Source organism: Crotalus tigris, unplaced genomic scaffold (assembly GCF_016545835.1).
Source record: "Crotalus tigris isolate CLP2741 ecotype Arizona unplaced genomic scaffold, ASM1654583v1 scf7180000018549.3470463, whole genome shotgun sequence".
In the NCBI taxonomy this organism is placed as follows: domain Eukaryota; kingdom Metazoa; phylum Chordata; class Lepidosauria; order Squamata; family Viperidae; genus Crotalus; species Crotalus tigris.
Genome location: NW_024097072.1, coordinates 1,410,393 through 1,434,530, shown reverse-complemented (window position 1 = coordinate 1,434,530; position 24,138 = coordinate 1,410,393). Strand labels below are relative to the sequence as shown.

At 40.8% G+C, this 24,138-nt stretch overlaps 1 protein-coding gene across 5 annotated transcripts in view; it reads right to left on the bottom strand.

Annotated features, from left to right (window-relative positions):
• Positions 1 to 24,138, bottom strand: part of LOC120312908 (tumor necrosis factor receptor superfamily member 10A-like) — a 48,545-nt gene that overhangs the window by 3,775 nt on the left and 20,632 nt on the right. For 3 of the 5 annotated variants that reach the window (XM_039354227.1, XM_039354224.1, XM_039354226.1), the window contains exons 2-9: positions 14,877 to 15,006; positions 12,123 to 12,254; positions 10,741 to 10,855; positions 7,844 to 7,932; positions 6,093 to 6,212; positions 5,357 to 5,382; positions 2,258 to 2,437; positions 1,147 to 1,210 (exon numbers count right to left, since the gene is read on the bottom strand). In XM_039354227.1, the coding sequence (XP_039210161.1) occupies positions 1,147 to 1,210; positions 2,258 to 2,437; positions 5,357 to 5,382; positions 6,093 to 6,212; positions 7,844 to 7,932; positions 10,741 to 10,855; positions 12,123 to 12,254; positions 14,877 to 14,964 (814 nt within the window). In that variant the 5' untranslated portion in view covers positions 14,965 to 15,006. The remainder of the gene's footprint in view (positions 1 to 1,146; positions 1,211 to 2,257; positions 2,438 to 5,356; positions 5,383 to 6,092; positions 6,213 to 7,843; positions 7,933 to 10,740; positions 10,856 to 12,122; positions 12,255 to 14,876; positions 15,007 to 24,138) is intronic. The other 2 variants (XM_039354225.1, XM_039354228.1) reach the window with 2 other exon arrangements.

The following is a 24,138-nucleotide window of genomic DNA, read 5'->3' as shown; positions in this document are numbered from 1 at the left end:
ATAAAAGTGTAGCTACATTTTTCAGAATTGCAGAAAGAATTGTTGGTGGATGTCAGCAATGGGGATGAAGTACGATAGCCTTCGGTGGGACATTTGCAAATGCAAACCCCATCCCCCTCAAAAGTCAATAGAGTTAAAAACAAACAAATAAATAAATGAGATAAAAATTAAATTCTTCATGAAAATTAAACCGTAAAGATGATCATGGAGAATGAGACAGCCAAGCAAAACTAGCCAGGTCTGCAACCAAAGAGAACCTCGTGCTAGTATCTTCAAGCCAAAACAGATTCTGACAGTGATAGCCTTGTCATTTCATAGGAACTAGAAAAACCAGTCTGTAAATTGAACAGGGCAGCTTTTATCACTTCTAGTAGGAGGTGCTTTGAATAACGGGAAAAGGGTCTAGTAGTTTAAAAAGCAAACACTGTCTGCTCCTATCACTAGAAAAAATTGAAAGGATCACGGACCGCAGTTCCAATTTACATGAAAGCTGGGACATGATCGTTGAAGTAAAGACAAGGATAGAAAAAGCCCGAACAGCATTCTTCAGAATGAAAAAGGTCTTCTGCAGTCACGACATAAGCCTAAGACTGAAAATCAGGCTTGTCAGATGCTATATTTTTTCTATCCTGCTCTATGGAGTAGAGAGTTGGTCTCTGACAGAAGGCCACCTGAAGAGACTAGAAGCATTTGAAATGTGGATCTACAGGTGGCTATTACGTATAAGCTGGGTTGACAAGTTCAGAAATGAGGAGGGGATCAGCCGCCTGGGAAAGCCAAGGGAAATCACCAAACAATTAAAAAATGAAAATTAGAATATTTCGGACATGTGATGTGACACCCAGAAAAATACGGCATCCTCCATTTAATCCTCCAGGGAAAGACTGAAGGCAAACGAGGTCCAGGCAGAAGAACATCGTGGCTTCAAAATCTAAGGGACTGGTTTGGACTAAACTCAGCAGCACTTTTTCGTGCGGCTGCTGATAAAAACAGGATCGCCCAACATGGTCGCCAACGTCTGATAATGGATATGGCACAAGACGAAGAAGAATCTTCTAGTTACTATATATCTAATACATGCTATCTCAAGGAGTATTCTGGCAAAAAAGAATCCAAATTAACTTGCAAGGATTTAAGAGCACTTACTCTCTGCTGCGTTCCTGCCATTTTCAGGAACTAACTTCCTTATTTCTGCACATCCTTGACCTTCCTATAATGAGAAAGAACAAGAAAAGTAAAGATAAAGGTTTCCCTTTGTCCAATCATGTCTGACTCCAGGGGGCGGTGTTTATCTCTGTTTCTTAGTGCAGGGAGTCCATGTTATCCAAAGAAACTTTCCATGGTCATTTGGCCAGCGTTGACTATATGCCGAAATGCAAGGAACACTGTTACCTTCCCACTGAAGTGGTGCCTATGTATCTACACGCATTTGCATCCTTTCGAACTGCTACAGTAGGCAGGAGCTGGAGGAAGTGACGGTAGCTTACCCAGTCATGCAGCACTCGGGTCTCAAACCCGGGTTGTTAGCTTTCCAGCTGACAAGCTCAGCGTCTTTAACTACTGAGCCATCACACCTCCTGAATAAATAGAACTCAATTGCATTCATGCAATTAGTAAGGTAGCCCTCAACTTACAAATATAATTGGGACTGGAATTTCCATTGTAAGTCATTGCGGTCATAAGACAAGTTGGACCCAATCTTATGACCGTGTTTTATACTGTTATACCATTTTATATGGTTAAGTGCGAACCCATTGAATGGGCGATTTTTACCAGAAGCTGGCAAGAAGATCAAAAGCTACAATCACATGGTACACCACATGCACAATGGTTAGAATGCAGTATTGCAGGCAAACTCTGCCCACAGTTTGGTGTTCGATCGTGACCGGCTCAAGATTGACTCAGGCTTCTGTCTTTCTGAGGTCGATCAAACAAGGACCCAGATTGTTGGAGGAAGGGTGCTCACATCGTAAACTGCCCAGAGTGTGCTGTAAAGCACGATATATAAGTCTAAGTGCTACTGCTATCACAGGAGGCTGCAAATGGTTGCAATTGTAAGCCAATTACTAAATGCCTGAATTGCAATTATGTAACAACAGTGTGTGTGTGTGTGTGTGTGTGTGTGTGTGTGTGTGTGTGTTTACCATGATTGTAAATGTGAGGACCGGACTTTTTTCATAATTTCAAAAGATCAATAAAGAAATAGTTGTACATACATGTGTGACTAACAATCACCGCATTTTTACATTTTGGTTACCTCTGGAGGGCAAGCCCTTAATGGAATCATTACGTCTGGTGCTTGTCCATTGGCAGTGCTACGACTGGATGAAAATATTTTGCACCTCTGGTTCCTTTGCATATTCAACATGTTGTTGTCACGTTCTTCCCTTGGCCCCAGACTGAACCTCTTCTGCAGATATGGGAGGAATTGGGTACTCTTGCAAAAAAACAAACACACGGTGGATTATACTAGCTCTAAAAAATAAAATATGACTGTGTCTCTGGATTTTTAAGAGCATGCATATCCCTTTAGGTATAGGAACCAAGTCTTGCTGAATTAAATGACATCCCAAATATTCGTTCTTCCCCATTTAACAGGGAATGCCACTTTAGCTACTGTTTATTGTACAAGAAGGATAGCAATATTCACGAAAGTTAGAGTTAATTCTGAGAATTAAATCTACCCAAGTTGAGTGGAGGATCATTAGCCTTTGTAATTACTTCAACAAGTAATTTTACTGTTAAAATTTCTTGTTAAATTAATAGTGAATTAATTTAACCAATACCAGGAAAATTAATTTTAATTGCTTAATTGTTAGCAGTTTAATTGTATAATTGCTTGCTTGATTAATTAATGCTAAATTTAGTAATGCTAGTAAATACAGCATATTAAGAGATGTTTTACCAAACTATTCAGATAAGACTGTTATGGGCAAAGAAAGATAACCAGATTTGTATAGATGACTATTCTGCTTGGATAACTGACTAACCTGATCCCCCTTGAAGAAAATTTTTATATAGTTCAAACAGCATAAGGAATGAATGAAGAATAGAAAATATATGCAATATATATACCGTAAATGCCGGCGTACAAGGCGACCCGGCGTATAAGACGACCCCCGTCTTTATAGCCGGGCTGCATTCCTAGAACGTCGTCTTATATGCTGGAAACTACCAGTATTTCTGGCGTATAAGACGACTCGGCGTATAAGACAACCCCCATCTTTGGCACCGATTTCAGCGCTCGCGGAAGTCGCCTTATACGCCGGCATTTACGGTAGATTTTTTTTTTTAAAGGTCTTACACAAACAATATTTGCTATCACTAACTTGGTTACATTATTTTTCTCCATTTTCAACTTGAAGACTTTCTACTACATTCCTTAATGCAGACCATAAATTGAAACAACAAAATTCAAATCCGTGAAATCTTCAAAAATTAGACTACATGTATGTATTGTCCTGTATTTACAACCAAGAACTATATAACTGTCATTTCAGTTCATCTGAATATATTTATTTTGGCAATTTAAAAAATGCCCAAGTACGGATGACTCTGGACACCTTCCCAAGGGAGAACGGTACAAAAACATGAGAAAAATTCATAATTAGCTAGAGACAACCTTATAAACTTGGGTTTCTTGGCAACTTTAAGATGTGTGGACTTCAACTCTGAGAATCCTGGGAGTTGAAGTCCACTTGTCTTAAAGGTGCCAAGATTGAGAAATCCTGCTATAAACCAAACACCCTCAAACAGGGGTGCCACATTCGACCTATACAAGATTTGGGAGAACCACCTGATCTTCAATAGCTTTTTGAATATCATCAGGGAGGCATATATAGGTGGATATTATTCCAGAGGCCAATGACCAAATAAAAAAGACCCTTTTCCAGGGTTTTGCTAGATGATGTTGTTTAGTTGTTGGGATCCAAAACATTCCCACTCTGTCCGATCTCATTGAATGGACAGAAATAGCTGGAGACAGGCAGTTCCACAAATAACCCACCCTTATAATGCCATGAATAGCAATAGACACATACACCATTTCAGAGTGCTTTACAGCCCTCTCTAGGTGGTTTACCTATTGCCTATTGCCCCCAACAATCTGGGTCCTCATTTTACCGACCTTGACCTCAGAAGGGTGGAAGGCTGAGTGAACCCTGAGCTGCTGAGAATCAAACTGCCAAACTCCTGGCAACTGGCAGTCAGCAGAATTAGCCTGCTGTACTGCATTCTAACTACTGGCGCAGTGGTTAGAATCAACAAGAAATACGACAATGAGTTGAGACAGATGCAGGGGTTTAAAGGAGACAACCAACACACTGAATTGCACTCAGAAGCCTACAGGTAAACAGCGCACTTGTGGTGAGGCAGAGGCATAACAATAGGCATGACAAAGCATGTCCACCAGTGCCTGCACATAATCCACATTCTGGATTAGCTGCACCTTCTGAACGGTCCTTAAGGCAGCTCCATATATGATGAGCCGCGGTGGTAAAATAGTTAGAATGAAGTATTGCAGGCTAATTCTGCCTCCTGCCAGCAGTTCGATCTGGCTTAAGGTTGATTCAGCCTTCCTTCCTTCCAAGGTCAATAAAAGGGGGACCAAGAGGCTGACTCTGTAAACTGTTTAGAAATGGCTGTAAAGCACTGTGAATCGGCATGTAAGTCTAAGTGCTACTGCTATTTCTGTAACAACACTACAGATACTCCACTGTGGATGTTGGATACCTTTCTTTCCAAGTTTTTTTTTCAGCAAAACATTTCCTCTCTTTATCTTTACACCCAATTATGTTTTATTTATGGGCTGCCAGGCTCTTGAATGGGACATAATTTTATGCATGATAGACTCGTGAGGCCTGTGTGCTGTGCAATTAGCGCACAGAGTGTAATAAGTTGGTGGGGTTGTAGTCACTGTGAGTTGTGGGGGGGGGCACAGAGAGAGAGGCTCAGTCAATCTCATTGTATACATATTATACTTTGATAATAAAGATTCATTCATTCACTTTTTAAAAAGAGCTCTTCCTCCTGCAGAAACGTACCCTGGTACTCAAGGATGATACAATTATAATGTTGTTCTAATGCAACATAATTTTATTAAATCTTCATAATGATCTTACAGCATGCAGAGCTCAACGAGATAACCTATTTTGGGTGTGCCAAATACCCTATATTCTATGGCTAAGGAGAGAAGACTGAAAAATAATCACACTTAATAGGCTGAAAAAAGCAACATGGCTTATAACATGACTTCCCTTGTTATAAGATAGCTTCTCATACAAAAGTTGTCAGACTAAAAAAAATCCCCTCACCCAGTATTACTTTTTCCATCTCCAGATGAGAAAAGTGTTCTTACCGTGGAGCTCCAGAAACCCGTGCAAGCTGTAAGAGAAAACAGGACGATATAAAGAAATTTAGCCAGCAGAGCAGTGATCACATGTGGACATGTTATAAAGACATTTAAATGGGAACCTGATAAATGATTCACGCACAAACTGCTACATGTATGGAACAGCTGTTTTGGGATGGTTTGTTCTACCCCAGATTCTAGAAGATCTAGCTTGAATTCAAACTTGGAGTGATCTCAGTTCTAAAGCACTGGAGGAGAAGACAGGAATTCTTGCAAAAGGCTAGCAAACACCAAAGCTGCAGAGCTTCCTCAGAGCTCCATCTACGTGAAGATGTTGAGGGAGTTGAGTTATTACAATAATGCAAAGTCATACTAAAGAGATATTTGACTCAATCTTGCAAAAGGATTTCTACACTCCAAAATGAGTAAATGAAACCAGCACGTAAGAACGCAGTCAAGTAAAGCTGACCGCCCCCCCCCCAGATCAATTCTGTCCATCTTTTCTCCAGAATTCTGGGACTTGAAGTCCATGATTCTTCACATTCCCAAGGTTGAGAAACACTGCATTATGCAGAGAAGGATGGCAGAATTCTAGACTCTATAATTTCTGAATGCAGTTGAGGCTCCCTTCTTTGTTTTCTCATGATAAAAGGTTCTTTGCTTATTACATTATCATACCAAGGGCTATGCCACATGTCTTAAGCATTTTGAGTCTCAGTGAAAACAGAAATATTATTCTTACCGTTTCTAAAGCTTGTGTTTTTTTTCCAACACCATACCAGGCCCAACACTGCAAAGAGCCCCAGAGCCAGACTGGCCACAATGAGCCAGATCCATTTATGATCTCCTACTCCAGGGGAACCTTAAAATGAAAGGAAAAGAAAAAAGGTAGGTATAGACCAAGGGTGTCAAACTCACAATGCCGCGTGATGTGTTGCGACATATCGCGACTTTTTTCCCATTGCCGGCAATGGGGTGGGTGCAGTTCCAGCATGACGCATCCGGACCATGGGCCAGTAGTTTGACACCCCTGGTATAGACTGATCATTTGAATGGCAATGCTTCTTCAAACTGGGTCCTATGCTGGCTTCTAAGAGGCTTGAAATAAAATTTGATGTAATGAGTTTAATCTACAAACCCTGTTCTGGAATCAGCCTCATCTGATCAGAAACTGATAAAAGCCCGTTCTAGAGACTAAAGTAGTTTTGGTGATTCTTTGATTGAGCTGTATTTTACTGTGAGGTTGTTTGGAAGTTCCTTGATTGGGGCACTGTTTGCTTGATTGGTCTAAAGCAGAGATTAACACCAAGATTAACCCAAGAAGACTGACAACCAAGAAGTAAACAATACCCCGATCAAGGAACAACCATTCAAGACAAACAATCTAACAGTAAACAACAGCCAATCAAGGAGCCACCAAGCCCATTCAGACCAACACTTACAAGCAAGCCACAAAGGTGGGGGATCTTGGCTGTTTTATGACTTGTGGACTTCAACTCCCAGCATGCTGGCTCAGGAATTCTGGGAGTTGAAGCCCACGAGTCATGAAGGGGCCAAAGTTTCCCTCATGCTGGTTCAGGAATTCTGGGAGTTGAAGTTCACGAGTCATGAAGGGGCCAAAGTTTCCCTCATGCTGGCTTGGGAATTCTGGGAGTTGAAGTCTACGAGTCATAAAGGGGCCAAAGTTTCCCTCATGCTGGCTTGGGAATTCTGGGAGTTGAAGTCCACAAATCCAAAAGAGCCAAGGTCCCCCACCCCTGCACTAGCATATAAAATGAGAGCAAACATCTGCTCCCTGCTAGCACTGATGATTTTACCTAGTTTGGCAATGAAATGTCTGCAAGAAAAAAACCAAGCTTAGAGAGCACCAAGGACCCCACCGTTAACAACATATCACCCCCTCTTAAAACACAATCAGATGCATCTTCATTCCACAACTCACCCCATTTTCTACAACTCATCTCTAAATCTTCAACTCTCCTTAGGAGTCCGCAAAGGTCCAGTAGAAATCAACCAAAATACCTAAGTATATAAATCTCCTTTTTCTATTTAATCTAAATTCCCCTTATCCCCCTCTTTAACAAACAAAATCTAATACAGGGGTCTTCAAACCTGGCCCTTTTATGACTTGTGGACTTCAACTCCCAGAATTCCTCAGTCAGGCACGCTGGCTGAGGAATTGTGGGAGTTGAAGTCCACAAGTCATAAAAGGGCCAGATTTGAAGACCCCTGATCTAATATGATAGCAACTTCCAAAGAACTGTCCCTGCATAGCAGATACAGACTGCTGGTTCTCTTCCAGAGAAGGGACGGTTGCAGGTTCAAAGGTCAGAGGACAACAGGAATCAAATAATCAAGTATTCTAATCAAGAGCTGTCATCATTGCCATATTTTGTTACATTTCCTTCTTGTTCTGTATGAAAATTCATCGTAGGACTAGCACCATAGTCTCACATTCACTGATACTGGTCTACCAGGATGCAAGCATCTTACTTGTTGGAGGTGATGAGGTAGTATCAGGAACACACTTGATGTCACTTGTAGGAGTGCAATCCTGCACCTTCTTTTCTCCAGGATCACAGCTACGGACACAAAAAGAAAACTGACGCTGAAGGAGTTGGTCAACACTCAAACTGAAACAAGCCTCAATTGGAATCACTGAAAGCTGAACCACTAGAAGCAGCAGCCAACTGCTGCTAACCTATCCTAAGATTCTAGGTTCCTTGGCAATCCAGAACATTTCCAAGATATATCGTAGGAATATACATACATCAACAAAATAAAGCACTCAAGTAAGCAGATGAGACCTGCTGTGGTGTCATAAGAGCTGGATTGTACTGTGGCAGTTGCTGGAATTGTTCTTTTCAGATATACCTTCCATTATGCTACTGTGGGAGACTGCCAACAGGAAACTGGCATCTGGTGATGGACAAGCCAATTTCACCACCCTGTAGAAGTTACGTATTCAAGAAGCTGCCAACAAGACTGCAATATCTCCAGATGCAAATCTGTGCAAAATCACTGCTTCACAAACTATCACTCAAAATCTTAATAGCTCAGTGTAGGTGCCTGAGGCACCTTCACACTGATCTAGGGTGGGTACAGATCTTACTTATGCTGGGATGGTCATCCAAACTAAGCTTATTCTCAACTGGTCACTCAAAACAGTTGAGCCAAGTCTCTACCCGGGTGTGGTGCTTTTATGCTTCAAACTGTGGCTTCGGGAAGAGGTGAACATAGCTTCAAGCGAAGAGAAGGACCAGGGCTGACAAGACAGCAGTCTTTTGAAAAATGAGATTAATTTAAATGAGTGGCAGAAGGGTCTCAATAAATTTATTTGGGCAGGGAAAAAACCAAGGGTTAAGTTCAAAATTATGCAAGACTTCCGTGAGAGGGGTGGACTCAAGGTACCAAATTTGAAATTATATTATGATGCGGTGGTTTTAACATTAATTAGTGACTGGGTAAATTTGACAAATTCTGAGATACTTTATCTAGAGGGATGGGATTTACTTTATGGGTGGCATGCCTATTTAATATTTAATAAAAAAATAGATTGGGCTTTTAAATCTCATATTTTAAGAATTTCTTTACTTAGGATCTGGAGAAAATATTATAAAAGTGATTTTAAAGTACCATTATGGGCTATACCTTGGCATGCGATAGAAGGAATAAAAAGAGGGGTTAAAATGGATATGGTGTCTTATAGACAGTTACTTAAATGGGATGGACAAAACTGGCAATTAAAATCACGGGAAGAATTAGCACAAGAAAATTTTATTTATTCTTGGTTCCAATATAGGCAACTACTAGATAGATGGAAGATGGATTGTAAGGTGGGTTTTCTTAGAGAAGATGAAAATCTTATTAAGCAACTGAAGGATCAAAGACAAACCCACATTAAGAGAATTTATGGGGTTTTAGTTGAATTGGACTCAGAAACGGAACTAATTAAAGATTGTATGATTAGATGGGCGCAGAACTTTGGTGAGCCAGTTTCATTGGACACCTGGGAAACTATTTGGGTGAGAAATGTCAAATTTACTCAAGCACAGAATTTAAGGGAGAATTTTTATAAAATGTTTTATAGATGGCACCTTGATCCACAAAAAATGTCTTACATGTACCCTGACGTGCAACCTAAATGCTGGAGATGTGGTTATAAGGAGGCTTCCTATTATCATATTTGGTGGTCATGCAGAGAGATAAAAGCATTTTGGATCAAAATATGGTGGAATATCCAGAGAATTTTTAGAAGGAGGGTAAAATTTACTCCGCAATTATTTTTGTTAGGTATTGTTACAGATTGTGATACAAAGGAGGTTGTATTGATGTTAAATTTGATCACAGCCGCGAGGCTGTTAGTTGGACAATATTGGAAGAAGGAATCTTTGCCTACATTGCAGGAATGGTTTTTTAAAGTAGCTTATCTGGCGGAAATGGCAAAGATTTCGGCTTTCTTAAAGCAACAAACGCAAGAGAAGTTTTTTGCTATCTGGGACAAATGGATAAAATTTATACAATTTAGATTGGGTATACAAAAATATCATATAGCTTTTTCATAAGTTTTATTTTTATATATATTATAGATATCTTTTTTATATATATAAATATAAAGTTTTTAATTTAATTTTTATTTTTTTCTTATTATTTCTTAAGCCTATATTCTGCTCTGGGAAGCTCAGGGGGGGGGAAGGGAGGGTTTTTGGGAGGGGTGTGGGGTGGGGGTTTTTTTTTATATGTATTGTTTAATTTTTTTTTCTTTTGTATATGTTGTTTTTTGTTCTGTATTGTTCTTGTTCTTCTTGTAAAATTTATAAAACTTTTAATAAAAAAAAAAAAAAGACAGCAGTCTTCCAATATTTGAGGGGCTGTCCACAGAGAAGAGAAGGTCAACTTATTCTCCAAAGCACCTGAGGGCCCTGGATGGAATTGGATGGAAGCTCATCAAGGAGAAATCCAATCCAGACTTAAGGAGAAAGTTCCTTAAGAGAAAAATTAACCAGTGGAACTGCTTGCCTCTAGAAATTCTGAATGCTCCCTCACTGGAGGTTTTCAAGAAGAGACTGGACAGTCCCTTGTCTAGAATGATATAGGGTCTCCTGCTTGAGCATGTGGTTGGACTAGAAGACCTTCAAGGTCTCTTCCAATTTGGTTATTCTGTATTCCTTTATGAATGCATCCTCGGGGATGGCCCAAAGCTTGGAAATTTGAGGGTGCTGCTAGCAGAACCTGTTTTTTTTTTTTCCCCTCTAGCTTGCTCTTCCCTTCTCTAAGATCTGTGAACTTCATTTTGGGCATATTCTCCTCTTCCATTTTTTTTTTCATGTCAGAGTAGAGAATGCCAAGTTAATTCCAAAGCATATTAAGCGGTGTCGATTAATGCTGACCTTGTCGTACATTTACTGCAAGTTTCACAGGCATGGTCAGGCAAGCAGAAGGTACCATTCTTGCAAGCACACTCAGTATCTGTGGTTGCAGTACACCTTTTGACTTCTACCTCATCTGGAAAGAGAATCAATCACAAATTTAGAATTATAGCAGTTCTGAGCAGCAATGAAGACTTAAACTAAGACCGCATGGCAATGTTAGCCCAAGAGACCCTTAACCAGGATTTCTGGAGAAAAGCCCAGATGTTTGAATTACCAAAAGCAAATATGTTTCATTTCAACTTAGTATAACCTGTGAGCGACTTCTTGGGATGCAGTGGGTGGAACCTTTCCATAAAAGGCATTGGGCTCAGGTTTCATTTCATTTCTTCAATTCATTGCATCGATGACTTTTGATTGTTTAAAATATCATTTCAAATATAAGATAAGAGCCAGTTTCGTCCAGTCGTTATGACACGAGACTAGAAACTGGGAGATGGTGAGTTCTAGCCCCGCCTTAGCCATGAAAGCTAGCTAGCTGACTTTGACCAATCACCGGGAGACAGTGAGTTCTAGTCTCAGGCACGAAAACCCATTTGAGTGTCTTTGGGCCAGTCAATCACTCTCTCAGCCCAGCCCACCTCAGAAGATTGTTGTTATAGGGGGAAAGAAAAAAAAGAAAAAAAAAAGAGGGGAGAGTATTATGCATGTTTGCTGCCTTGAGTTACCTATAAGGTAATAAAGCAGGATAAAAATCTAACGAACTAAGTAAATAAAATTGACTCCATCCAAGATAAGGAGGGAGACTCAGGCGACACAGTATTGAATAACCAGAGGTCGTATATATATTTATAGAAGTATATGCCGAGAAGGTCAGCTAAATAGAAGTATTAACGTAATAGAAAATCAATCTTATTATATATAATATAGATGGGGAAATTTAGAGAGAGGAGGTCATTACCCCTGAATTGTACCGGAAGAGGGAGGAGAGGGAAGAAAGGAGAGGAGAGAGGAGAGAGTAAAGGAGGAAGGAAGGAAGTAGGAAGGTTGGAGGAGAAGAGGAGGAGAAGTGGGGAGAAAGGGGAGTGGTGAAGGAGAGAGGAGAGGAGAGGAGAGGAAGAAGAGGGAAGTAGGGAAGAAAGAGAAGAAAGAGAGAAAGGAGGTAGACAAGAAAGAGTAGGAGTGTGGATACAGTGAAAGGGCAAATGGGCGAGCAACACCAAAATTTATGTGTATGTATTTACTTTATTTTATTAAGAGTATCTGATAGATAAGAATGTAAAAAGAATATCTGTTAACACGTGATAAATATCTGCTGTATATTTGCTGATAGGTATGGGGGAGAGTTGGAAAAAATAAAAAAGTTCTTCCAAAAAAAAAAAATGGTCTCCATCCTTAATTACCTAAACTCCTGCAGGCTCTGCAACTAAAACAGGCCTTGAAGGAATTCGGCAGCTTGGAAAAGGTGTTGTTTTCACAGGGCCGGCAAGTCCCTCTACTTCTGGGGATAGCACAAGGCTGAAAGACGAACGTGCCTGGAAGAAAAAAAAAGACGTAAAAAATAAGTACACATTAAAAGTATATATTAAAAATAGAGGTTTCCCAACTTTTCCGGCTTGGTGGACCAGCAGTGGTAGCAGTGGCAGCAGTGGCGGCGGCAGTGGGGAGAGGATGGTTGTGTGTGCACAACCTAATCCTGCGCATGTGCAAATGGAACTTCACGCATTCGCCCGCTGCTTGCACGGCCCAGTTCCCAACAGGCTGCGGACCGGGGCCGGTCCTCAGACCAGGGTTTGAGAACCCCTGTATTAAAAGACAAGAATTCTCTAGGAACTGCGGATCTAGCCATACAATGGATGTCCAGGTTGCACCAAATAAAGGCAGAAAATAAATCTACTACACAGCTATAGAAAGCAGTTAGCACTGCTCTCTCTCCCCTGTTGTATCTACCCATCCCATCAAATCTGGCAGAACAAGTATGTTGCGAGTTCTCTGTTTAAAGGGGTTCCCACTGATGGGACCCAGGAGCAGAATCTATCCCGCTAAGGCGCCCAGACTTTGGTAGATCATCCACCCTGAAGTCAGATTGGCCCAACCCTGTTGGCCTTTAAGAAGTCCCTGAACACATGGCTGTGCCATCAGGCCTGGGGATCTCCTAGAACAGGGGTAGGCAACCTTGGCTCTTTTATGACATGTGGACTTCACATCCCAGAATTCCTGAGCCAGCTGTGCTGGCTCAGGAATTCTGGGAGTTGAAGTCCACGAGTCATAAAAGAGCCAAGGTTGCCTACCCCTGCCCTAGAAGTAGGGATCCTGCAAGATGGCTTATTGTTTGTGAGTTTTAGGTTGGCACTCCCGTGTGATTTTTTTATTTTTTGATGGCTTTGGTTATTTGTTTTCACTGTTCGAATTGTTTTTAATTTTGTTGAGAGTAGCTTGGTTTTTGTTGCTTTAACTTGTGAGCCACCCTGAGACATGTATGAGAGATGGGCAGTATCAGTCCTGTCCCAACTTGAACCTTTAAGCAAGAACGATCCTTGACTCCATTTGTGGGGAAAGGTATCGTTTACTAAAGGTCAAGTGAAATACAGCAAAGCCAAGCCAGAACTGAAATTCACGTGCCAAAATCCCAAGTAGGCACAATCCTCTTAGGCACTTCCCATTGCTGGTTCCCCTTCCTCCCTCCCCCCCCAATCATCCAATCAATTTCAAAGAAGATGTTTTTTGAAAATGGTCACTCTGGCTGTGTAGGCCGGCTTGCAGCAGCATTCTTCTCACAGCGGAGCGACTTCCATTACTTTCATTTCCCCCCACACCTTCCCCCTTCCTTCCCCCCTCCCCCCAGGGTCCATGGCACATTGGTGATAGCAGGATCACCGGTGTGAGGTGGCAGTTCTGACGGGCAGTGATGTAAATTAAATTAAAAAAAACAAATACCGTCTTGCACAGCGCAGAAGTGTCTCAGTAGTATTATGAATTGAGGCCTTTGAACTATGGTGCTGGAGAAGATTCCTGCGAGTCCCCTGGACTGTAAGGTGGTCAGTCCTAGAGGAGATCAACCCTGACTGCTCTTTAGAAGGCCAGATCCTGAAGTTGAAACTTAAATACTTTGGCCACCTAATGAGAAGGAAGGACTCACGGGAGAAGAGTCTGAGGCTGGGAAAGATGGAGGGCAATAGAAGAAAGGGACGACGGAGAATGAGGCAGCTGGATGGAGTCACTGAAGCAGTAGGTGTGAGCTTAAATGGACTCCAGAAGATGGTAGAGGACAGGAAGGCCTGGAGGAACGTTGTCCATGGGGTCGCAATGGGTCGGACATGACTTCACAACTAACAACATTATTATGTCAGAAATATAAGTGTGTCAACCACTTGGGAATCTGCCTTTTTAAGCAGAAGCATACATTGTAGTTGTGCTCAGAAAAATGTAATATTAAGGGGAATAGCCAGTGGAAGTCCATCAGAAGCAGCGTGGGCCTATTATTTGGGAAGGAGGGGGGAAAACACGCTTTTTTTTGGAACAGCAGGATGTGCTTCTAATCCCTCTGAATCATCTTCTTAGCCACAATAAAATGAACACCACAGCAATATTTTTTTTGTCCAGTTTCCTAGAAGAAAAGTGGTGGTTATCCAGAAAGTTGTGCCAAGTTATAATTTCCAACTTTCTCCTTTATGGCCATGCTAACTAGGTGTCCTGGAATACTCACTTAACTTTTCAAAGCCCCTCTTTTTCCCATCTGGCTTTCCTTTTTCAAATTCTTACTGTGTCATGAATTCTGTATGGAATTTCTGGGGAAATGACTAATGCAATGTGATTTTTATTATTATTATTATTATTTTCAAAGTAGGCTTCTGCTGTTATCTACAACTTCCAATGGCTTCTAAGCACAGTTCTTGGAACGGGTCATTTCCTGTGCAGATTTGTCACTGCTTCCAGCCTGGTCATCCAACCCTCCCTTGCTTCTGCTCATGCACATTTCTCGGAACGAGGAACAATGATGCAAAAAATAACTATTCAGAAATGGTCTTTCGAAAATGATTGTCCCACGGGGTCAGCAAGAAAGAACGGTCCAAGTTATCCTTCTCAAAAAAAGGGGCAAGTCATACACATGTCCAGGTCTTACTAAGAAGGATCAGGTTGAGCCAATAACGTGATACCTGGTGGGCATTTCTGGCACTTGCGGTTGCTGTAAACAGTGTAGAAGTTGTTGGTGTCATCATCTGGTATCGTGGGGGCAGTGACCATTGGATTCTGTATTTGAGGAAGTCTTGTCAGGGTGACTTCATGCTGGAAACAAAGACAAGAGAAATCGGGGATAATTTTAGTCTGTGCCTCTCTGAGAAGACAGCATAAACAAAAGCTGCTGTTGCCAAATGGTTGTGGTTCCTATGCTACAGCTGTAGAGATGCCTTCCAGATGTAAATATAGTGTACAGGTAGTTCTCCACTTAAGACCACGATTAAGCCCAACATTTCCATTGCTAAGTGAGACATCAATGAAGTTTCAGGCTGGGGTGAGCCACTGGTGGTCCCCAGATCCTCTTTTTTGCAGCTTTTCAAAGCTCTTCTGACCACAGTTGCTAAAAACAAACAACACTATCATTTGGCGGTGGAAAACAAAACAAAACAAAAAACTATGCTATAGTTGAAAAAGTACAATAGGCTTATCGCATTTTAGAAAAACAAAACAAATCCTCACACATGGATGCCTTCAAACCCAGCCCCACTTAAACATGATGTCCCAATTTGTAGATTCCAACTCCCAATTACCATCTGCGGATTTGATAACCTTATAGAAATATAAGATTATGCAAGTGTGAACTCAGTTTTACTCTTTAGGAAACAAGGCTTGCTTGCTTGCTTCTTGCTCGCTCATTCATTCATTCATTCATTCATTCAAAATGCTGAACTCAATCCCCAGTTGTTCTATGTGGCCCAAATAAAAAAGCAGTCAAGTTTCCCTTAGATTAGCTAGCCTCAGCTCCTGCTGAATGTGGATATATCCATGCAGTTTTCTTGGCATGATATGGAAGTACATTTCCATTGTCTTCTTCCAAAATGCTCCTTTCAACTTCCCAATTAGTTTACAGATCTGGGCTCTCTTGTGGCCTCCCATACAAGGTCTGTTGACTACCCTTATCTTTTGAAAGGTAATTACGGCTAGCTGAAGGCCACCATTTAGCTGATAAGAAGGTTCATGTGCTGATAATATGCAAAGAGTAGCTCTGCCAGCATTTTAACACCAAATACTAGACATCCTAATGAGAATCTCAAGCTGTTTGGGATCCTCACCAGAATCCGATTAGAAAGGAATGTCGCAGCAGTTCATACAACAATGTTTCGCACATTGCAATTGTTCATTGATGAGGTGCAGATAGACGTATCACCACAATTGAGCCCAAAAGTCCAATTGCTAAATGGCACATTTGTTAAGTGAATTTTACCCCATTTTACAACTTTCCTTGCCACAGTTGTTAGGTGGATCACTGCCATTCTTAAGTCAGTAACATGGAGTCAGTTTCCAAGGGTCTGAATTTTGGTCACGTGACCCCAGGGATGCTGCAATGGTTGTAAGTGTGAAAAATGGCCATACGTCCCTTTTTTTCAGTGCCTTTTGGTCACTAAATGAACTGTTGTAAGTCGAAGGTTACCTATATTTGTGATCTTTCTTACAGGTAACCTGCATCTGCATAACTCATCTATCTTGGGCCAATGAAAAGATTTGGAAAGAACAGTCTATGTGTATGCGGGTATGTGCTTAATGGTTGGGGGTTTTTTTTTTTTTGAGAGCTGAATGTAATGTAATTTCATTTTAATGCATGCCGAGTAGTATACATTGAAAGTAACAATAAAGTTTTTATTCTACTCCATTGTATTGTATTGTATTGTATTGTATTGTATTGTATTGTATTGTGTTCTGTTCTGTTGTGTTCCGTTCTATAATAATAATAATAAAGTTGGAAGGGACCTTGGAGGTCATCGAGTCCAACCCCCTGCTCAGGCAGGAAACCCTACACCATTTCGGACAGATGGCTGTCCAGTCTCTTCTTAAAAACTTCCAGTGTTGGAGCATTCACCACTTCTGGAGGCAGGTTGTTCCACTGGTTAATTGTTCTAACTGTCAGGAAGTTTCTCCTTAGTTCTAGGTTGCTTCTCGCCTTGATTAGTTTCCATTCTGTTCCATTCCATTCCATTCCATTCCTTATTCTATTCTATTCTATTCTATTCTATTCTGTTCTGTTCTGTTCTGTTCTGTTGTTCTGTTCTGTTCTGTTCTGCTCTGCTCTGCTCTGCTCTGCTCTGCTCTGCTCTATTCTATTCTATTCTATTCTATTCTGCTCTGCTCTGCTCTGCTCTGTTCTATTCTGCTCTGCTCTGCTCTGCTCTGCTCTGCTCTGCTCTGCTCTACTCTACTCTACTCTACTCTGTTCTATTCTATTCTATTCTATTCTATTCTATTTAAAGGTGTTTTCCAATCTCAATCACTTTAAGCTGTAGTAGATTCCAACTGGGCTAGGGAATTCTGGGAGCTGCAATGCACAGAGCTTAAAGTGGCTGAGCTTCTGAAATCCTGAGTTAGAGAGACAACATGCAGGCTCAAAATGTTCCCTAAAACCTTCCAAAATGTATTCTAACGCAAGCCATAATTATTTATTGTATTGAAAAAAGCACTCTAAGCTATAGTTTCCCAGATTATCACAACAAGGTATACATTGTATAGTTATGATCAGCAGATTTATCAAAGAATTCAGCTTCCTTTGCTTTTGAAGGCAACTATTTTTAAGATTAAACACTAAGCAATGTTACCTATCTGGACATAGGAAGTGTGCTTTCTCTGTTGCAATCTCTGCCCTCTGGATTTGTTTGGCTTCTATCCTAATATTTGAAAAGCCGTATAAACTTGGCTTTTTTCCCAGGTCTGGAGTACAATAATTGTCAGGCCACCGTGGGACATTTTGTTTACTAACGTGTGATTTCCTTCTGGATGCATATGATCAGGTTTTCCCATTTCACCGTTGTCCTCTTTTAGAACTGTGAGCACCCAGAGTTGTGTGGAGTTGAGCAACCTCTAAAATTTGGAAACCAAATGAAATAAATTTCCTCCGAGGCTACTGAGAAGAAAAAGGACTAAGGTTAGCAGCCATTCACAGATTTGCCTGCCTTGTTCAACTCCTGCGGTTCTCAAGTTAACTTATTAAACTAACGTAGGTTAGTCTCAGCACAGGTAACTGAGGCTAACAAATCTGCTCATTTGGTGGTCTTGAGGGTTAAAAGCAGGCGTGAGCCTGATTAGTGCCTGGATGGAAAACTACCAGGAAATTCCAGGACCGCAAATTCATAGATTATGAAGACAAAAAATATTCTGAAAGAAAATACAGGTAGTTCTCGACTTGCAAAGGTGTGTTTATTGGCTGTTCAAAGTTACAACGGCACTGAAAAAGTGACTTAGGATCATTTTTTCACCCTTACAACCTTTGTGGCCTCCTCATGTTCACCGGATCACAATTCAGAGGCAACTGGCTGGTATTTATGACGGTCGCAGTGTCCTGGGCTCATGTGATTGTGCTTTGAGACCGTCTGACAAGCAAAGTCAGTGGGGGGAGGCAGGTTCACTTAACAACTGTGTTACTAACTTAACAACTGCTGTGATTCACTTAACAAACGGGGCAAAATGGGGCAAATGTCTCACTTAGCTGAAACAGAAATGTTGGGCTCCATCGTGGCCGTAAGTCGAGGAGCTACTTGCAATGACTAAGCACTTATTAAAGCATTTGCCAAGAAACTGCACGATTGAGTTCATGTGGTCAGTAGAAGGCTCTGCCAGCCCTTTATATTTGTTTAACACTGATAAGTTCCAAGTAGGCATGGCTTTTGTTTGCAAATGCTGCCACCACCACCACGGCTTTCATTTGCAAATGCTGCCACCATCACTGTGTAGAATGGGGGAGCTTAGAAAAACACGGGAAGAGACAATGGAATCCCAGCCATTAATTTCTGAAAAGCACAGAATCCACACACACACCCCAGTCCTGCCTGGCTACTGGCCAGTGGGTCAGCAGCAGAAAGAAAGAAGGAAAAGGTGGGAGGAAAGAAATGGGAGGAGGGGGGAAGAAAAGGTTTGTCCCCACTCACTTCTAATCCTGAGAAATCTATTCACAACCCACGTGGATCACCCCACAGATAAACTCCATGGGAGCTCAAGGGCCAGCATGAACCCAGGCAGCCAAGGAGATCTGAGATGTTCTTTAACAATAGAAGGACTCTGAGCTATCTGTCCCATCGCCCAAACAAAGGTAGAGCCAGCCCATTCATTCATTCATTCATTCATTCTCAATCAATCAATCAATCTAGCCACCCATCTCATCCACGTGACTCAATTAAATACTGTCATAACAAATGAGCCAATAACAAAGAACTAAAATAAAAACAAGAGGTTACAATTCCTTTAGACTGGTACCTTGGCACTCGGCTACTTTGAAATCCATCAGATTTGGTCCTCAGCTCACTCTGACATGAAAATTTTGTTCTGGAACTCATCGTTTGTTTGGCACAAACTAGAACTTGCCGGTGTCAGCTGCCTTGTGACTCATTACACTATTCCTTATGGGGAAAATTTGTTTGGTACTCATCACTTTTGATACCCATCATATTCTCCAGGAACTAATTAACAATGAGTGCCACTGTATTACTCAGTTAACTGTTTACAACTTATGGTAGCCATATCCAAAGATATGCTATTTGGCAGGCATTGAATTTTTTGCAAGCCAACCAAGTATCTAAGCCACGCAACAATTTCCAAATTCAGGACAATCTTAACCTTGCTGAGATTTAAAGCCTTCCCTCCCAACAGCTGTTTTGAGAGGAAATTAGGGGATATGCCGTATGAACAAAGATGATTGTCCCTGTAATGAAAGAGTTCCTGAAAATTAACCCATCTTGTATTATAGTGGCCTTAGGAGAAAGCTACAGCTAATATTTCTCCAACAATAAATCAATTTCAATTCATTGTAATTGTAATTTAATTTCTCTGAATGTAGCTAATATTGATTTGCTACTTGTAAAGTAGATCATGCATTAATTGCACCACTTTTATAATTATTGCTATGTTTTTTTTTACTTGTTCAGAATTGTTTTTTTTTCTTTTGAATTGAATAATGTTTATTACTACTATATAACTTGCCCTTTATTCCAGGGTATAAAACACAAAAGAATAAAATGAAATAAAAGAGAGACTACTTCAAAAGTTTAAAACAGTAGTAATCCTAACAGAATATTAGAATAACAGAGTTGGAAGGGATCTTGGAGGTCTTCTAGTCCAACCCCCCACCTCGCTCAAGCAAGAAATCATATACCTGCTTGACTGAAATGACAAATGGCTGTCCAATCTCTTCTTAAAAACTTCCAGTGTTGGAGCATTCACCGTGTCTGGAGGCAGGTTGTTCCACTGATTAATTGTTCTAAACTGTCAGGAAATTTCTCCTTAGTTCTAGGTTGCTTCTCTCCTTGATTAATTTCCCTCCATTCCTTCTTATCCTGCCTTCAGGTGCTTTGGAGAATAGCTTGACCCCTCTTCTTTGTGGCAGCCCCATAGATATCGGAACACTGCTATCATACCACTTCTAGTCCTTCACATATTGTCCTAGAGAGACCCAGATACATCTTTATAATATCACCCCTATCCTAGAGAGACACAAAACTCCGCAATGTGGATGAGGTGGGTGTGACTGTACGGTCTCAAATGCATGGGTAAAATATTATTTCTCCCCTGAACCCCAAAATGATCAGTGTGGGCATTTGCATGGCTTCTGAGGCAACAACATGTCAAAAGTAGGGTATTCCAATGGACAAGGCCTTCTTTGGCATCCCTACAATTGGGGATGAGTCACATGTTGAGATGGGGGGGGGCTATTGAAATCAAATAAAATTCTTCATCCCACTTTGGTGCTCAGCTGCCCATCCCCCCCCCAATAGATACTCTCAGTGCTTCACTGTTTTTGGAGATTAATGTGGGGAAAGGATATTTTAGTCAATCTCATATACGATATCTCTGCAAGTTAGCAATTCCTTAAACCAGCACCTATTTCTCTTGTTTTTCTGCAATCCCCTTTTAGCTTCATTACTGTTTGGAAGAAAGAAGCGAAGCTTGATGATATTCAGAGGATTCTCTCTCTCTAATTCACGCAGGGAAACAGATGCTTTAACAACAGGACCAAACAGGCAAAATATGCAAAGGAAATTCCCGAGTCTGTTATGTGTTAAATTATTAGTTAAACCAAGCACTCCTTACCCCACTCTAATCGGCAATAATGCCTTCATATTCCCAGCATGCAAAGGTATATTAGGTGTTCTCCAGAGGTTCTCAATAGAAAGCACTACAAAACTGATGTTAACTTTGCATAAGAAACTTACACTCTATTGAGATATTGTTGGGATGTTATTACTAATGGCCATGGCTTCCTGCAGGTGTCATTCTCTCCTTGCCTCTTGGGACTGAAAGCCCCCAAACAGCTGTCCCAAGGGGGGGACCCTTCTTCCTTTAAATCCCAAAGTGCTCCACTGACACTGTTCCCCTTAACTTTTTTTTGCTACTGCCTTTCCAGAGATATTGGTGCAATGCTTCTGTGCCTCTCCTCCCTCATTCTTTTGTTCTCCTGGGAGATAGTTCCTGCATGAGTCATGGAGGCTGCCAAGATTATTCAAGTAATACTCTGGCTTCTCAAAGAGGCACCTTGCTTTGCCTTGCTGTCACACCACTTGAGGTGTGTCCAGACATGCAAGGAAGGGTGGGGAGAAAAGGCAGGAACTTTGGGACCAGTAAGCGTTGGGCCCTTCCTGCAAATTCTGTGCAGTGAAGATGAAACGGTGGCTTAAATTAATATAACCTTTTCCCGCTCTGAGTGGCAGAGCTAGTTTGAAACAGCTCTCTCACACTAACTAAAGCAAGAAGGAACACAGCATCAGTCCAGCAGTCAAATGGAAGGGGGAAAAAATCAGCAGCAAGTGCCACAGCATAAAATTCTTGGTCCAAGGGTTCTGAAGCCCCTTGTTTCAATAGTTTTAGAGGGTTACCAAACAAACAGAATCGTATCTGTTAAAAAAATAGAACTTTCTTCCTCTTCACTGGATTTTCACACTGGAAAACTAGGATCTGTATCAAAGTAAGCCCTTTTTTAAAAAAATAAATAATTAAAAACAGGTTGATAGAAATAGCATGAGCTAGGGAATATCTATTCTCAGCTGTAGACATAATTTTTTTTTCCAGACAGATATTATAGATATTCAAACAGGATTGTCAAATACCCTAGAAGTTACCTCAGGCCTTAAATTCCACAACATGGTCTTTGTGTTTGACAGGAATGATGGTGCCAAAGCTAATACAATCACATCTATTCATTCAGAGAACAAAATAGGTTTAAGTTGTTGACCGGCTTTTATCAAGGAGTCCAGATAGTGATTACTTTCATTGGCAAAGAACATCCTTTTTTAAAAAAACACGACTCAAAATAACCCTACAAGAAAAAGCCTTTAATATTAATCCAGTTTAATATATTAACAAAGATGGGATTATCTCAGATCTCTTACTACAAAAACCAGTTAATGCAATTACTGTTGCAGAACTCAGAGCACCGTAACAATGTATACAAAAAAAAAAAGCAGTCATATTATTTCAGATTGCTAATGTATTTTCAATGTTCTCCCTCTGACAAAATACCTGCACATACAGGTAGTCCATTAATTTAGCGACCGAAGTTACGATGCAACTGAAAAAAGTCAGTTATGACCTTTTTTCATATTTATGACTGTTGCAGCACCCTTTGATCACGTGATCAAAATTCAGAGGCTTAGATACTGACTCATATTTATGGTGGTTGCAGCGTCCTGGGATGATGTAATCCCCTTTGCTTCTGGCAAGCAAAGCCAATGGGAAAGCCAGATTTACATTACAATTGTGTTACTAACTTAACAACTGTGGCAAGAAAGATCATAAAAATGGGGCAAAACTCATTTAACAACTCTTGGTCCAAGGGTTCTTAAGCCGCTTGCTTCAATAGTCTCAGAGGGTTACCATACAAACAGAATTGTATCTGTTAAAAAATAGAACTTTTTCCATAACTAGTTAACTCTGTTTATAATATTTTTGAATTGCACTTTAATACAGAAATATTGAAACCTTTAAAAAAAAATAGAACTTGCTTCCTCTTCAAGCAGGAGAAACAGAAATTTTGGGATCAACTGTGGTTGTTAAGAATAAAAGTACATTTCAGATATTTTGTTCACGTACCAGGAGGGTGTACCAAAGTCAGGCGCCATAGACCATTCACATTTTTTCTCTTCATAAAATATTACCATACTTAGGAAGGTTGAGATATGCCTCAAAAAAAATAAGAAAGGGTATAGAAGAAAACGACAACTGATCTGAATATTAATTTATATAATAAATAAATGGCTGGGTGGAATCCGAGTTTGGATATACTGTACCCTGTATATTTTTTTAAAAAAATGTTTTCAGCGGTCAGTGCTACCAGACACTCTAAAAAAATGCAAGCCAAGTGGATAATGATAATGATATGCATCTTAAGCCAAGAGACTCCCCTGCATTCCAGCTTAATTAATACTGAATAGGTCTCAAAACCTTTCACCTACTTCTAAGATGATAAAAGTGGTATCCAGCAAATGTGCTTGGCAGAGTTTCCAGGGGAGAAACCATTTTGCCTGTTACTGTAAAGAACGGCAAAGTTTGGCAAAACTAGCAAGTCTACGTTTGGTGAAATTGCTCATGGTCTGCAATCACTGTTATGAGACACTTCTTGGCCCAAAGAAAATGCGTATCATACAACAATGGTTCTCAACCTTTTCTTCATCTTGAACCCCCTTTAAATAAAGGGGTCCATGGACCACAGGTTGAGAGCCACTGTCCTAGAAAAAGTACTGCAAATATGGGTTTTACAGAGGTCCTGCCTCCATCCCAGGGGAAATGTCTATGGAGAGTCTCAAATCATCCAGGTCCTGGTTGTCCCAAAGGTGCTTTTCCAAAAGGCAACTGGTCTTTCTTCCCCCCCCCCCCTCCCCTTGAAAACGTTTCGCTTCTCATCCGAGAGGCTTCTTCAGCTCTGACTGGATGATGGGGAATGTCTGCAAGGAGTATAAAACCTTCCACTCCCCACCATCCAGTCAGTGCTAAAGAAGCGAAATATCTTCAAAAAAAACCAAGAAAGTCCAGTTGCAATGTTGGGACTTTCTCAAGAGGGAAAGCCACCTAGACAAAGCACTATAGGCTTCCCCAAGTCACACATCCACGCTGCAACCAGAAAGTTTAATTATTAGTTATTTAAATTATTTGTTGTTGTTAGTTGCAACCCCTTGCGACCCCATATGGACAACGTTCCTCCAGGCCTTCCTGTCCTTTACCATCTTCTAG